The following is a 16168-nucleotide window of genomic DNA, read 5'->3' as shown; positions in this document are numbered from 1 at the left end:
ACAATAACGATAAAAGACTTAACTATTTACAAACGATTATAACTATTTATCTAAAAAGAATTTATTTTGAATTTTAGCGCGTCAACTGTACTCGTCTATTTATATCTGTCTCTTGAGGCCTCAGCCGCCGGCTTTTATACCCACAGCTAAAGAGCTTCTCGAATAGTCCATAAATCATTAGGTGCATAAAGAAGCTTTCGAATGTTCTCGTATGTACTACTCCATTCCAGTGGAACTCGATTTTTCTCGAACGTCCGAATGAATCATTACGGTGTCTATTCCTTAATGCGATGTTAAGGTCATCTGAGGGCGGGACATATAGTTAGGTTAGGTCGAGTCCACACGGGTCCGCAACAATACTATACCTCTGAACTTACTTTCCATAAGAATTTTTTTTTATTCAAGTACTTTTTGTAATTCCTCAATTTTCCATTATTTATCAATAAATCCATGTGTTGGAAAATGTCATCTTCATCACCCTAAAAATGCTAACAAGAATGTTATATTAGTACTAGTTATTTGCAGATTATTAGTCTTTATTTTTATTAAAAATATATGGTTTAAACTTGTAAAATTACTACTACTAAAGTTTCATCTTAAATTCTACCTAATCAGCTTCACTTTTTCAAATGCCTTAGTACTTTGAATTTTCATATTCCCTTAATACAATTACATACATATACAATTAATACATTACTCGACTCATGAGCCCAAGGAGGGTGACTACTTAATTATTGACATAATTATGTCAAGGATCTTCCTTAATATTTTTATTCAAAGAAACTCATGATAAAATTCTCAAAAAATTGGTTAGGTTGATACACTGTGCCATATGTCAGGCTACAGGCAAGCTGTGGCCCACTAGGTTCTTGACTTGATCTACCCTTTTCTACCCAAGAACAGTTAACCTAATAGGACCGCTCATTCAGCAGAAAGTGTCTGCCAGATGCATGCGAAAACTGTTCGATTTGTGAAGTCATTGTAGTCCTTCTCATAATAGTGTGTATTATTGGTTGCCGTATGCAAAACATTCATTACTTAGTTTATTTATTTAAACACCTTATATGTATGCAGTATAAAAAATTAACTCTATAAATCGTATTAAATATTTGCATAATGCATTTTTAAGAACAGTAGATCCCAGCATCATCTTTTGCAGGCATTCTTTTAGAGTACTTCCATCTTTTGCTTTAAAATAATATCGTAGGCACTTAGTAAGCACTTAGTCACAATCCACAACACAAAATGAACGTATTTATAAACTATATAGCTCTAAAAACTTTAAAAATACCCTTTTTCACATTTAAAATCCACAAAATAATTAACTCAAAATTTCTCAGCTGATATTTTTATTAGTTTAACATAGGCATACACATTATCATGACAAGGACTACAATGACGTCACAACTGTCAGTTGAAGCGCGGGAAGAGGCGAACGTACGTCTTATGAGGATGAGCAATCCTATTAGTTTACCGTTCTTGTGATCTACCCACCTCTTAGATGACCTTCCACGTGATCGCCTTCCCTCTACCGTTCCCCTCCACCATCAGTCTCTCCATTGAGGTGCCACTCCTGACAATATGGCCAAACATCGCAGGATTGACTGATTTAATTTTGTGACAAGACGTGTCTCAATTTTTAGTTCTTATAATAAAAAAAATAATAAAAATGTTTGTTTAGTGAGCCGTCCATGGTATTCGCAGCAGTTCGATATACCCACATTTCCAAGGCGTTTATTCTTTGTTTATCACTTTTCTTTAGTGTCCAGGTTCCAGAGCCATACATAGCTATGGGGAAAATGAGAGAGTTTCGCAATGCGCAGTTGAGTTTTTCTTGTGATTGGTGTCGCCAGAGGCGTGCTGTGAAATTTTAAGTTAGGGAAGCAATTTTTAGAAACTTACCTATTGTAATTGCAATTTGTTATGTAATGTAATGTAATGTAATTCGATTCTTCGACCACTTTTTGCAAATTCGTCAATTACATCATCATAGAAACGTGCATGCCCCGACATGTTTTGGGGAAGTTTATTTTCGATGGACAACAGCGATACTAGCGAAAGTTTGATCCCTTTCTCCTGACACCTTGAGTCAGAAGAAAGTTGTTGAAAAATTGCGTTTTACTGATGAACTTGTGGTAGGTATTGTCAATACTAATTTACACAATTTCGACACTTCGATGTAGGCATCTTCTAGGTCCTTGTCTATGAAAAATTGCATTAGTTCTCTAGCGTTATTTTTTGCACTAATGTCATCAGATTCGTAAATCACTATCAGTTCAGATCGCAGTAACACTCGGGCGAAGAACTGGCTATAAGAAGAAAAGATTTTAACAAATCTTGTGGCAAAGCTTTTCCTTTATATGCATTAAAATTGCAGAGCTCGAGAAATTTAAACTCATTTAAACCGTTAAATCTACACTTTATTTGTTGCTGAATTATCTGTCCGAGAAAAAAAAGATATCGATAAGTCTTTTTAAAATATTTGCCTATTTTTATCGACTAGTTCATTGCGTTGGCGGTGACTAATTTCCAACTGCTTATTAAGGGCGTTTTCAATTCTGGTTTTGCCAAAGACTTTTTCTTTTATAACGACCTGCAAATGTGATTTGGACATGATGTGTCTTTTTACAGCTTTATGGAAATTATTTAAATCGGAAAAACCAGTTTTATTCCAGAGACCGTTTTCATTTTCAAATAATAAACATGGACAACCAAATATCTTACTAATATTTTCACACCCTGTTAACCATTTAAATTGTTCGTATTGTTTTTCGGGATAAAAATGTCTACAATTTTTTATTTTTGTGGTCCATGTCCGTATTATTGTCTTCCATATTGCACGAAGCACAACGCACGTACGTATCACACAACAAACGAATAATCGACAACCGTTCCAACAAAGAACCTATTCTAATGATTGTTTCCAAGCCCGCTTACCGCACGCGACTCCGCCGTGGGAGGTTCAATAGCCTCTCGATAGTCTCGATGCATATGATTGGTGCAAGTACACACTCGCCGAGACGACCCGAGTATGTACTTAGGGCTCTCGCCTGCTATCGGGCTCTCTCGCCTAGCACTCTGAACGTTTTGTACCAAGTATACGCTCGCCGAGGGGACCCGAGGCGAGTGTGTACCTGGGTCTCTCGTCTTGCCTCGCTGCCTCTCCCTCGTCTTGGGAGCGCTCGGCCTAGAGGCGGTCTCCAACACGAGTCAAAGAGGACGAGAGCCACAGAGAAACTAAATAAAAGAGAGACATAATAGATTCTATATTTCTCTATGGCGAAAGCGTTCAGTAGGAGGTCCCGCGAAAATATACACAGTGCTCTCGGGAGATCTCGGCACTCCTTAGTTTGTCTTCTCAACTGCCTTTGAGTTGACGCCTATTTTCGGTATTTAATACTTATAATAATTTTATTAAAAGCTATGCACGAGGTTTTCATTCAGTTTGATGTAAAATCTTCAAATTCAAATATATGACTGCCAACCTAATATAAACATTCATTAGTTTCTATAAGTATCTACGTTTATTTTAATAATTGAGGAGCGATCAAACAAAACGAAATAAATCCATTTTGAGATATTAGCAAAAAACGTGTCGTTATTGCGTCTTTTAAACAAAGAAAATTATAATGTACGTGAAAGATATTATGATACAGACTTTCTAGACACTGTTTTCACTTTTTTGTCACCATTAACATAAAAATTATTACTCTAATTACAAAATTACTGATTATCTCTTTTATCCTCAGTTAAAAATAAAGATTTATTTTTTATAATGTAAAATACTTTGCGTAAATTAGAAAATATTTTACGTTTTTTTACAGCATTATGATTTTTTTTAATTTTAAGTTATGTGAGAGGAAATAGCATGGTTTTCCCACGAAGACGCGAGCGAAACCGAACTTATAAATATAACCAAGCGCATTAAAATTGTCATTCTGTTCTTAACCATTGTATTCATTGTATCTGTTAAACATACTTTGTGAAAAATAAAATTTTTTAAAAAAGTATTTTCGTTGTCGAAATCCATAATTGGCGCAGTCGGTAGGAATGATTTTTTCATAACAAACAGGGACAATAGAATGATAATCTGTGACGTAACAGTGAAGGATAAAAAAAGCGTAGATGAGTATGCCTTATATATAATACCAAAAATACAATGAAAACAAAAATAATCACAGGCGGGTTTATCTTTTTCTGTTTGAAACTAATATATGCAATTTGATTTGGAGTATTTCACTGTTTTTTTTATTTGCTCGACTTTTAGGTTGGTTTTAAATGGGATTTAAGAAAAAATGTTGTCCAAATCTTCCCATAGGTGTTATTAAATTTACCTGGTTGAGCGCCTGATGTTTTTATTTTTACAAAATTATTCTTCAGAATATATTTATTCATGTACTGCAAAATTTTATTGGTGTTTTTGCGCTGTCTCGGGACGTCTCGCTGGACCTCGCATTTTTTGTGGCGCCTTGGGTCCCCTCGGCGAGTGTGTACTTCCAGCGTATAGGATTTTCTACTGTTGCTCGGTCGGAGTCAAGGCTGCATTTGTTATGGGCGTGATAGATAGATAATAATTTATTCATACAAATAATGTTCATATGAACGTGGAACTCGTTGTAACAGTCAAATTTCCTGGCTACGACCTCTGTAGTAGCTCATAAATTATCGCAAATAACTATTATTTTTGCTTCATGTTTACTACAATTTTATTGTTAAATATTATTTTATTTAGTATTTTACAATTACGCAATCGAATATACACCGCGAGATTATACAGCTACACAACATTGTCACTGGATACCGCCACCAGCAGTAGGATTTTTCTCAAACTCTCTCTATCTTTGATCTCACCTGTCCTTCACTTGCCACTGTTAAAAGAAGTCTGCAACTTCTATACTTCTGCAACAATATACTTCTCTTATAAAACTCACCTTTATTTTTCTACCAGAATCCGAAAATGAATTAATATATAGGGTGTTCCATTACAAAAACACAACTTTGATATGTAACTTTTTTTATGGACACCCTGCAGAACTCTCTATATTTTAAAAAAGTGCTCTAAATTAACCTACAAATGCTCATAAAATTTCATTTCAATACAAACGGTCATTCTCCTTGGAGCCTCCGCGGCGTATGAGAGGGCTCCAAGAAGAACGGTAGTTAATATTGAAATTAAATTTTGGGAAAAAAAATTTAATTGAAAGTATTTTGTGTAATACTGAAGAAATTTTGAGTTAAGTAAATGGTGAAGGAGTCAGAAATCGGAAAAAACGGCAAAATCAATTAAGTTGTTAGCGTGTCATAATGGAGTAGTTTATTATGATTATAGGGGTGTAATGAATTAGTTAGTTTCATCGTGTTTACATTAAGGATCGACGGAATCCGTAATAAATCCGATATTATTTCAAGTTTTAGTAACGTTCGTCTTCTTCAGAAGAATTTCATTCAGATTCGTCTTCTTCAGAAGAATCCTCTTCTTCAGCTTCCTGTAGCCAACTAGCAAAAGGCTTGACTTGAGTGTGCAGTTTAGTATGCTCTTTAAGTGTAGCAAACCACTTTAAGATTGATTCTTCATTTAAAAAGTCCTTTTCATACAAATATTTTAATAGAAAAATAATCCATTTGTCTTTCAAATCGCTCTCCGATATTGCTACATCCTAAAATAACAAAACACTAAATAGTATATTATTCTAAAGTTTCTTTATATACCGACTGGGCCAAAAACTTTTTAACAAATGAGATTTTTTTTTACTCGGAGTAATTAAAAACAAAGGAATTTCTTCAACATACCTAGGCTGTATCTTACCTTGGTTATGTTTTTTGTTTATTACAAAATATAGAATAGAGTATCATATACCGATTACGTTAGCTCAAAAATGTCGATTTCTAAAGGCCATTGCAGAAAATTCGATAGTGTGAAAATAAATAATTTTAATTTTTTACAATTTATACAGGGTGTCCCAGAAATGAGTGCAGATATTTTAAGGGGTGGTAGATCTGGTCAAAAGAAACATATTTTCTCTTTACCATTTTTAAAATAAACTGAAAATAACCGAGTTATTTAACTTTGAAATTTTAAAAAAATAATCGCAACATTTTGAGAACCGCCGGCTCCGGCAGATTATCGCCAACTACATTCAATTACCCGGATCAAGTCCGGATTTCAGTTAATTCGACGCACTGTGTTGCCATATGGACAAGAAAGTATGTTTAAAACTACAGTTGAACAAATATAGGAAGAGACTTGGGGATAGCACCGGTCACGTGTTATTTTATATTTCTCACGTCTCTAGCTATACTTGTTAAGTTGTAAGTCATAAAATCACAACACCTGCAGAGATGCATTACATTTTTAAGATTGTGATATTATTACATAAAATAAATTAAAAGTTAAATGTTTAAAAGTTAAAAAAGTTAAATTAAAAAACTTACCCAACATTAAAAAAGATACTTATGACAGATCGATGTAACTGTGACAGTTCTCTTTTTCGATACACACTTAACTAAAATACACTTCACTGTACTGCTTTACTTGTACATGCTATTATAAATAACTGCTAAAGTAACAGTCCCCATTTTTAACACATTATTTTCATATAGGCTTCATCACAATTTGAACCACTGATTTACAAAACACCTTGAAAAGCACACATTACTTTGAGTACCTTTCTGAATGAATAAATGTTGAGAATTATTGTCTCTTACCGCCACTTTACGAACTACTTTCAATCTAAGAAATTACATGTTTCACTCAACAATTTTAAATACGTATTTTGTTTTTTCGCTATTTTTTCGATCTATTTCGACAATTCCATCGACAGCCCAACCGTGGCGTCGACCAAGAGAGCCGCGCATTGCATCACTGGCAAAGTGGTAACTGGTAAGTGCTCCTTTGTCGCGCCGCCGTGTCGAGCTTGCGTCATGCGAGGTTGCCGTAGTTTCAAGAATAGTTATTCAAGACACTCGAAGTAATCAAATTCTTATTAAATTTTAAAAATAAAACCGAAAAACATGAAAGAAAACAAACAAAACACAAATGAATTGATTATTGATAAAGTCACAAAAAAGAAATTTCTAAAATGTTTATCGTAATTCAGAATTCAATATATCGAAAACAGTCCGACGAATAATCAATTCATTTTTGTTTTGTTTGTTTCCTTTCATGTTTCTCTGTTTTATTTTTAAAATTTAATACGAATTTGATTGCTTCGAATGTCTTTCATTTGGAACTGTTGTAACTACGGCAACGTTGCTTAACATCGTCGTCTGACGCAAGCCCGCCACGACGGCGCGGCGCCTCAAAGGACCAATCCGACCAGTACCAGTTCACGCGCGGCTCTCTTGGTCGACGGTTGTGCTGTTGATGGAATTGTCGAAATACATCGAAAAAATAGCGAAAAAACAAAATACGTAAAATTGTTGAGTGACACATGTATTTTCTTAGATTGAAAGTAGTTCGTAGTCAGACAACAATTCTCAACGTTTATTTATTCAGAAAGGTATTCAAAGTAATGTGCGCTTTTCAAGGTGTTTTGTAAATCAGTGGTTCAAATAAAACAGAAAAACATGAAAGAAAACAAACAAAACAAAAATGAATCGATTATTCGTTGGGCTGTTATCGATATATTGAATTCTAAATTACGATAAACATTTTAGGAATTTCTTTTTTGTGACCTGATTGTGAATAATATGATGAATCATTTTATTAAATTTATCCCAAAATAACGTTATTTTGCAGCATAACAAAGATTTTCGTAAACGTCATAAACAAAATAAAACGCCAATACACCAAAACTTTTACACTGTAAAAGTAAAACACTTTTACTTTTACACTGGACGCGCGTTTCGCTAACCATGTTAGCATCATCAGCAGATGATTATAAACTTAAGTTTATAAATGATTGTTGATGATGCTAACATGGTTAGCGAAACGCGCGTCCAGTGTAAAAGTAAAAGTGTTTTGGTGTATTGTGGTGATTAGTGATCTTAAGTTTATAGTCATCTGCTGATGATGCTAACATGGTTAGCGAAACGCGCGTCCAGTGTAAAAGTAAAAGTGTTTTGGTGTATTGTGGTGATTTAGTGTTTTATTTTGCTGTGTAACACCAAAGGTTCCAACCCTCAACTGTAATAACGTCATAAACGTAATGTTTTAGTTAAGTTTCATTGAAAGGGTAAGTACTAAAAATAATTCACACATGTTTTTTTTTCTATAAATATTAACAATGAGCACTGATAAAAGATTAAATTTAACAATCCTAATTTTTTGAGTAGAAATATGTCTATGAATTTATAAATGTAGAACTATGTAGAATGTGGATACCATAGGAGGTTGCAACACTGCAAGGTTTAGATACACCGTAGTGAAATCTCAGGTGAATAAACAAGTGGCACTAAAAAGTGTTTTCAAATTTCCCGGAAAATGCCAAGAAAAATTTTAAATTTTCAACATTTTTTTTTTCGCAAAAAAACCTCATAGGCGTGTTCTGGGGTTGAACTATACTACCAGTTAAAATATTTACACTTATTTCTGGGACACCCTGTATACAGGGTGGTCCGAACTGTATTCCTGAAACTTCGGCAGCATATTCTGCAGATAAAAACAAGTAAAAAAGTTCGTAAAATGTATGTCCTAAAATGCTTAGTTTCAGAGATACAGGGTGTAGAAGTTTCATTTTTATTTCGATTTTTTCCAAATAATTACTGAAGTAACGTCAATATTTGGATGAAAATGGTGTTAAGGAGTTTTGTGACATGAGAAATTTGATTTTGATATCAATATGACTCCTACAGGTAGAGGGCGCCACCTATATATTTTTTAACTGGTTTGAAGAGTAATAACTTTTTGTCCATATCTGTATAAAACTACCGAGGGAAAAATATACATCTCTATGACTTTTTAAGTGAAAAATATATCTTTGTAAAAATCGCTACCAGCAACCGTTTTCAAGATATTTAGAATAGAAATAGTCAATACATGTCATTATTGACGAAAAATAAACACATTGAGTAGATACATAGTAGTCTCACTAAAATAATAAATTTGGGAAGTTTTTGTTGAACTTTTGGCACAAAAATTTTCAAATTTATGATCTCAGTCTAATAACTATTTAGTCATCGTGTTTAATTTATGTCAATGATGACAGGTATTGATAATTTAGATTCCAAATATCTCGCAAACCAGTACTCGTAGCGATTTTTACTAAAAAGCATTTTTTACGTAAAAAAGTTGTAAATGTGTATTTTTTACTCAGTAGTTTTATACAGATAGGGACGAAAAGTTTCAAATCAGTTAAAAGGGTACTAGTAGGAGTCATATTGACATCAAAATCAAATTTCTCATGTCAAAAAACTCCCAGACACCAATTTTCATCCAAATATTGACGTTACCGCAGAAATTATTTGGAAAAAATCGAAATAAAAATGAAACTTCTACACCCTGTATCTCCGAAACTAAGCATTTTAGGACATACATTTATACGAACTTTTTTACTTATTTTTATCTGCAGAATATGCTGCCAAAGTTTCCGGAATACAGTTCGGACCACCCTGTATATTGTGGAAAAGTAAACTTAATTCTCACTTACTATAACAATTTTGCACAGACTGTATTACTAAAAATTTATTTTCTTGATGTTGTATTTTTGATTTTAGTATTTCTTATGGAAATATATATCATACCTCAACTGCCTGAAGACAATCAACCATTGCTGCCTCATTTTTAATGTAGTTCTTAAGAAGTGGAGAAAAATAACATAACATTTGAGTCATGACAGAAAAATATTGTGTTCCTGAAGGCAACTTTTGTGATATTATTAATATTGCCTTTATAACATTATAATTCACCTATAAACAGTAAAATAACAGAAATATATACAAGGAACATATCTAAATAACCTGATTAGGGTGACACCATTAACAACAATACTTTAAATACTAGCGAAATTAATTGAGTGGTACCAGAGGTACTATGTACATATTAACCAGAGGTACTATGCAACATATCATTAAAAAATTAGCAATTGTACATACAGTTTTAAAAATGCACTACTTTTTCCTGGGCGTGATTTGCGTTATTATTAGTAGATAGTGCCACGAATATTAAAGCGAGTTTCAGGGTAGCCACGTCTGGCCCATATTAAATTGTGTATTTTTATAACAGAATGAATGTTACCCAATTTTTCAGTGATATGTTGGTTCTGAGTCCTTTTATCGCTTACATAAAAGAACATTCTTTTTTATGTACAAGATCCGGCTTCTAGAATAAAAAACTTGTTAATTTTGTTTAAGTGCAAACCTAAAGTATATTTTAGGATGTATTTAGGAATATTGCGATAGTTTCAGAGATATTAATACAGGGTGTCCCAGAAATAAGTGCAAGTATTTTAAGGGGTGGTAGATTTCGATAAAAGAAACATATTTTCTCTTTATCGTTTTTCAAATAAGTCCAAAATAACGGAGTTATTTTACTTTGAAAATTTCCAAAATAAATGAGTTTTTGCTAAAATTTTGAGAACCACTGGATCTTTTCTGGATTTTCTTTCTTGTAAATTTAATCTACTCCCTATGTTGCTATATTATCAAGAAATTTTTTTGAAACAAAAGCTAAAAAAAATCCAAAAAAATTTTCAAAAAATTTCGAATTTTCAAAAAAAAATTCGCAAAAAAGACACCTCATAGGGGTTTCTGGGGTTGAACTATACCACCAGTAAAAATACCTGCACTTATTTCTGGGACACCCTGTATAAATAAGACATACATATTTTTCAACCTTTTTTAAAAAAATTATTAAAAATACAAGAACTGTCCTGAAATCAAAACTGTATTAGGTATTTGCTTTAGATGCTCGGTACTTACTTTGCTATAAATATGGTAATCGTAAATGATACAGGATGTTCAAAATTCTACGCCAAACTTTCTAAAATAAAAGTTAATTTTTCTTCGTTTTTTTAAAATGGAACACCCTGTATATTATTTTTTCAATAGATGGAGAATTAAAAAATTAACAGTTGTTTTATTTAGAGTATTTCAACATTTTTAACGGTTTCGCAGATAATCGCTGTTATATATTTCATATGGCATTTTCCACAGTACATTTTTATCAAATCCACCCAATGATTTTTCTCTCGTATATTACCGTTGTGAGAGCCATATGAAATAATACTGCGTGTATCTGCGAGACCATTAAAAATTCTGAAATACTTTAAATACAAAAAATGTTCATTTTTTAGTTCTCCATCTAAAATAAAAATAATATACAAAAATAATAATATACACATTCAAAAAAAAAGCAAAGAAAAAATATTTTATATTTTAGAAAGTTTGGCGTAGAATTTTAAACATCCTGTATGATTTAAGATTATGATATTTATAGCAAAGTAAGTAGAAACCATATCAAGTAAATACCTAATATAGATTTGATTTAAGGACAGTTCTTGTTCTTTCATCCTGTATGATTTAAGATTATGATTATTTATAGGAAAGGAAGTATAAACCATATCAAGTAAATACCTAGTATCAAAGAATATCTTAATACCCTAGAAGTCTCGTCTCGCATCAAAATCTGACCTGTCGATGGGGCTCGCTTTGGCGAGCGAGGCCCCAACTTCGTGGGACCTCGCTATTTTGCTCGGAATTGAACGAATAGACGCGCGGCGTTGCCTTGTTTTGTGTGTACTTTCTTGAATAGTTTTAAATTATAGTTTTAAATTTTATCTATTGCTATAATCAGTCTTTCCGTTCTCCGCACTCCCCAGTTTACATATAATATTGTTACGTTTTTCGTCGGTTCCGTGTGGATAGAAAGTCACAATTTATTTAAACACTATTTATTTAATACTAATTAACAAAACTAATAACGATAAACGACTTATAGAACTATTTACAAACGATTTATAACTAAGAATTTATTTTGAATTTTAGCGCGTCAACTGTATATTTATAACTGCCCTCTCTAGGCCACTGCCGCCGGCTTTTATACCGACAGGTAAAAGAAATCTAGAATAGTCCAAAGATCGTTAGGCGCATAGAAGGTTTTCGAATGTTCTCGTATGTACGAGTCCATTCTAGTGGGTCTCGATTCTTCTCGAACGAATGAATCATTGCGGTGTCTATGCGATGTTAAGGTCATCCGAGGGCGGGCCATATTGTGAGGTTAGGTCGAGTCCACACCGGCTCGCAACAATATTATCTTATATAATTCCCGTGTTACAGTTTTGGTTACCGTACTCCTCCGAAACGGCTTAACCGATTTTGATGAAATTTTTTATGTATATTCAGTACGTCTAAAAATAGGTAGTTATATATTTTTTATACCCTTAAGTGATAAGGGTAGTCCACCCCCATTTTTTTATTTTGTGAAAAAATTTTATTTTTTTTTATTTGGCATTAAAAATACAAATAACACTAAATTTTCACCGTTCTACCTTCATCCCCTATTTTTTAATAGGGGTTGTTTTTTTAATTTTTTGTTACCATCTCCGAAACGGCTTAACCGATTTTAATAAAATTTTATATGTATATTCAGTACGTCTAAGAATAGGGTGTTATCTATTTTTATACCCTTAACTGATAAGGGTAGCCGAGATGGTAGCCCACCCCCATTTTTTTTATTTTTTGAAAAAAAAATATTTTAATTTTTTTTATTTGGCATTAAAAATACAAACAACCCTAAATTTTCACCGTTCTACCATCATCCCCTATTTTTTAATAAGGGATGTTTTTTTTAAGTTTTTTGTTACCGTCTCCGAAACGGCTTGACCGACTTTGATAAAATTTTATATGTATATTCAGTACGTCTAAGAATAGGTTGTTATCTATTTTTATACCCTTAACTGATAAGGGTAGCCGAGAGGGTAGCCCACCCTCATTTTTTTTAGTTTTTGAAAAGAAAAAAATATTTTTATTTTTTTATTTGGCATTAAGAAATACAAACAACCCTAAATTTTCACCGTTCTGCTATCATCCCCTATTTTTAATAGGGGTTGTTTTTTTATTTTTTTTTGTTGCCATCTCCGAAACGGCTTGGCCGATTTTGATGAAATTTTATATGTATATTGTGTAGGTCTGAAAATAGGTTGTTATATATTTTTTTATACCCTTAAGTGATAAGGGTATACAGCCAACCCTAAATTTTCACCGTTCTACCATCATCCCCTATTTTTTAATAGGGGTTGTTTTTTTAAGTTTTTTGTTACCATCTCCGAAACGGCTTAACCGATTTTGATAAAATTTTATATGTATATTCAGTACGTCTAAGAATAGGTTGTTATCTATTCTTATACCCTTAAGTGATAAGGGTAGCCGAGAGGGTAGCCCACCCTCATTTTTTTTATTTTTGAAAAAAAAATATTTTTTTATTTGGCCTTAAAAAATACAAACAACTCAAAATTTTCACCGTTCTACCATCATCCCCTATTTTCTAATAGGGGTTGTTTTTTTGTTACCATCTCCGAAACGGCTTGGCCGATTTTGATGAAATTTTATTATGTATATTGAGTAGGTCTGAAAATAGGTTGTTATTAGTTATTTTTTATATATAAAAAGATATATATATATATATATATATATATATATATATATATATATATATATATATATATATATATATATATATATATATATATATATATATATATATATATATATATATATATATATATATATATATATATATATATATATATATATATATATATATATATATATATATATATATTAGATAAGGTAGCCGAGAGGTATGTAATTCAGTAGGTCTGGTTTGGTTTGGTTTGGTCACAACCTATTCCCAGGTTATCTATTTTTTATACCCCTAAGTGATAAGAGTGGTCCACCCCAACTTTTTTTTTATTTTTAGACATTTTTTTTTTATTTTAATTGTTTTATAGGGAGTGCTTATTTTTTAGGGGGTGCATATCCAAAATTTTCTTCTGGGTACTCACTTTCATCACTTAAGGGACCTCTGTACAAAATTGCATACTCCTAGTCCTAGAACGGATTTTCACATAAAAATTATACAAATTTTTACCCTTAGTTTTATCCCCTTAAGAAATGAATTCCAAAAATCGCTCTAATTATTCAATTACGCTACATAATAAACCTCTGTGCAAATTCTCATATTCCTTGAACAGAATTTATTGTTCCAGAATGTTCATCCCCTCATTTCACACCCTTAGAGGGCGAATTTCCAAAAATTGCTTCTTAGTGCTAAATTACGTTACATAAGGAACGTCTGAAAAATTCATACTTCTAAAACCGATTTTAACAAATTTTTGTACAAATTTTCATCCCTTATTTTTTAGGTGATGCATGCCTAAAATTCCCTTCTAGGTACTCACTTTCATCATTTAAGGGACCTCTGAACAGAATTTCATACTCCTAGTCCTAGAACGGATTTTACATAAAAAATTATAAAAATTTTCGCCCCTAGTTTTACCCCCTTAACCCGTACCCCAGTATCCTTCAGGCAGAAATTTGCGCTATCGAAAGATGCGTACAATTTATCTTAGATAGGAACTATCGAAAACAGGAAATTGCCATCCTATCCGATAGTCAAGCAGCACTTAACGCGATCAACTCAGTAACTATCAATTCGAAGTTGGTCAAAGAATGCCTGGAAAAGCTTAACAAATTAGGCAAAGAAAACAAAGTCCTCCTACTCTGGGTGCCTGCTCACCAAGGGATAGAAGGCAATGAAAAATCAAATGATCTAGCTAGAAAAGGAGCGAACACTAACTGGACCAGAACCGTTTTCTTTTGCAAACGGGAACCAACCGAAAGCGGAACTGAAGAATCTGGAAGACTCCATCCGTAACTTGGAATGGGTGTCCTCCAACGGTCTAAGACACTCGAAAAAGTTCCTCAGAACTTATGACCGAGAAAAATCAAAGGTTTTCCTTGATTTTTTTGAATTCAATAATTTTTGATATTTTGAAGAAACAATCTTCGGATTGTCACGGGGTTTCTAACAGGACACTATCTCCTCAACGAACACCTCAGTAGGCTGAAACTGAGAAACAACGGCGAATGCAGATTTTGTGGGGAAAATGGGGAAACACCAGAACACCTTATCACTGAGTGCGCCGAGACGACGACCATTCGTGCCATGAACCTTGGTACGTCTGATGTCGAGAATGGAGAGCTGGCCTCTGTGGAGCCGTCTCAGATACTGGCTTTTCTTAAAGCCCTGAGACTGTATGATGAGTTATAACTCGTTATAACTCAAGAAAGGGGAACACACAATAGATCTATAAGGTCGCGGTGATCAACTCCCCTCCTAAACATACTACATTCTACATCTACCCCCTTAAGGAATGAATTCCAAAAATCACTCTAATTATTCAATTACGCTACATAAGGAACCTCTGTGCAAATTTTCATATTCCTTCAACAGAATTGTTTCAGAACGTTCACCCCTCATTTCACACCCTTAGAGGGCGAATTTCCAAAAAGTGCTACTTAGTGCTAAATTACGTTACATAAGGCACGTCTGTGCAGAATTTCATACTTCTAAAACCGATTGTAACAAACTTTTGTACAAATTTTCATCCCTTATTTCTAGGGGATGAATGTCAAAAATTAGCTTCTAGGTACTCACTTTCGTCACTTAAGGAAACTCTGTATAAAATTTCATACTCTTACAACTAACATTTTTTGTACAAAATTTCACTCCCCAGTTTCACTACCCTTAGGCTATACATTTCCAAAAATCGCTTATCAATGTTCAAATGCGCCACATCTGTGCAAAAGTTTATACTCCTAGTAGGTACAGATTTTTTTGTATAATTACACCCCTTTATCTAATTACATCCCCTTATAGGTCGATTTTTAAAAAATTACTTAGTAGTGCTCATCTATGTGAACGAATTAATATTCTCCGTATTTACTCCAGTTTCCTAATACTAGCACAGATAACACATAATCATACTAGTTAATTTTTAATTGGAATGGAAGTAATTTTTATTAGAAGGTACAAAAAAATTAAAAATCTAAAATGTTATTTTCATAGCTACGTTTTTATAGCCTTAGGATGCCTCATGTACTACCGAATACGAAATATATAATCAATACATATTTCTTTAAATATCGAGAAATAAAATATGTTTTGGCAACACCGTACGAAATATCGCCGCGCGTAGTCCTTAAAATTTAAAATATTAGCATTTTCAGG

At 33.0% G+C, this 16168-nt stretch overlaps 1 protein-coding gene across 7 annotated transcripts in view; it reads right to left on the bottom strand.

The window, feature by feature from the left end:
* Nucleotides 1–5291: 5291 nt before the first annotated feature.
* Nucleotides 5292–16168, bottom strand: part of LOC115889312 (translation initiation factor eIF-2B subunit epsilon) — a 29759-nt gene continuing 18882 nt past the window's right edge. For 5 of the 7 annotated variants that reach the window (XM_030909271.1, XM_030909273.1, XM_030909275.1 and 2 more), the window contains exons 10-11: nt 9682–9846; nt 5296–5657 (exon numbers count right to left, since the gene is read on the bottom strand). In XM_030909271.1, the coding sequence (XP_030765131.1) occupies nt 5442–5657; nt 9682–9846 (381 nt within the window). In that variant the 3' untranslated portion in view covers nt 5296–5441. Of the gene's footprint in view, nt 5658–9681; nt 9847–16168 lie in introns of all 7 variants that reach the window. The other 2 variants (XM_030909269.1, XM_030909276.1) reach the window with 1 other exon arrangement.

The sequence above is a fragment of the Sitophilus oryzae genome, unplaced genomic scaffold, assembly GCF_002938485.1.
Source record: "Sitophilus oryzae breed Bouriz unplaced genomic scaffold, Soryzae_2.0 scaffold_813_pilon_pilon, whole genome shotgun sequence".
Classification (NCBI taxonomy): Eukaryota; Metazoa; Arthropoda; class Insecta; order Coleoptera; family Curculionidae; genus Sitophilus; species Sitophilus oryzae.
Note: the sequence above shows the minus strand (reverse complement) of the source record. Positions and strands in the feature narration are given on the sequence as shown.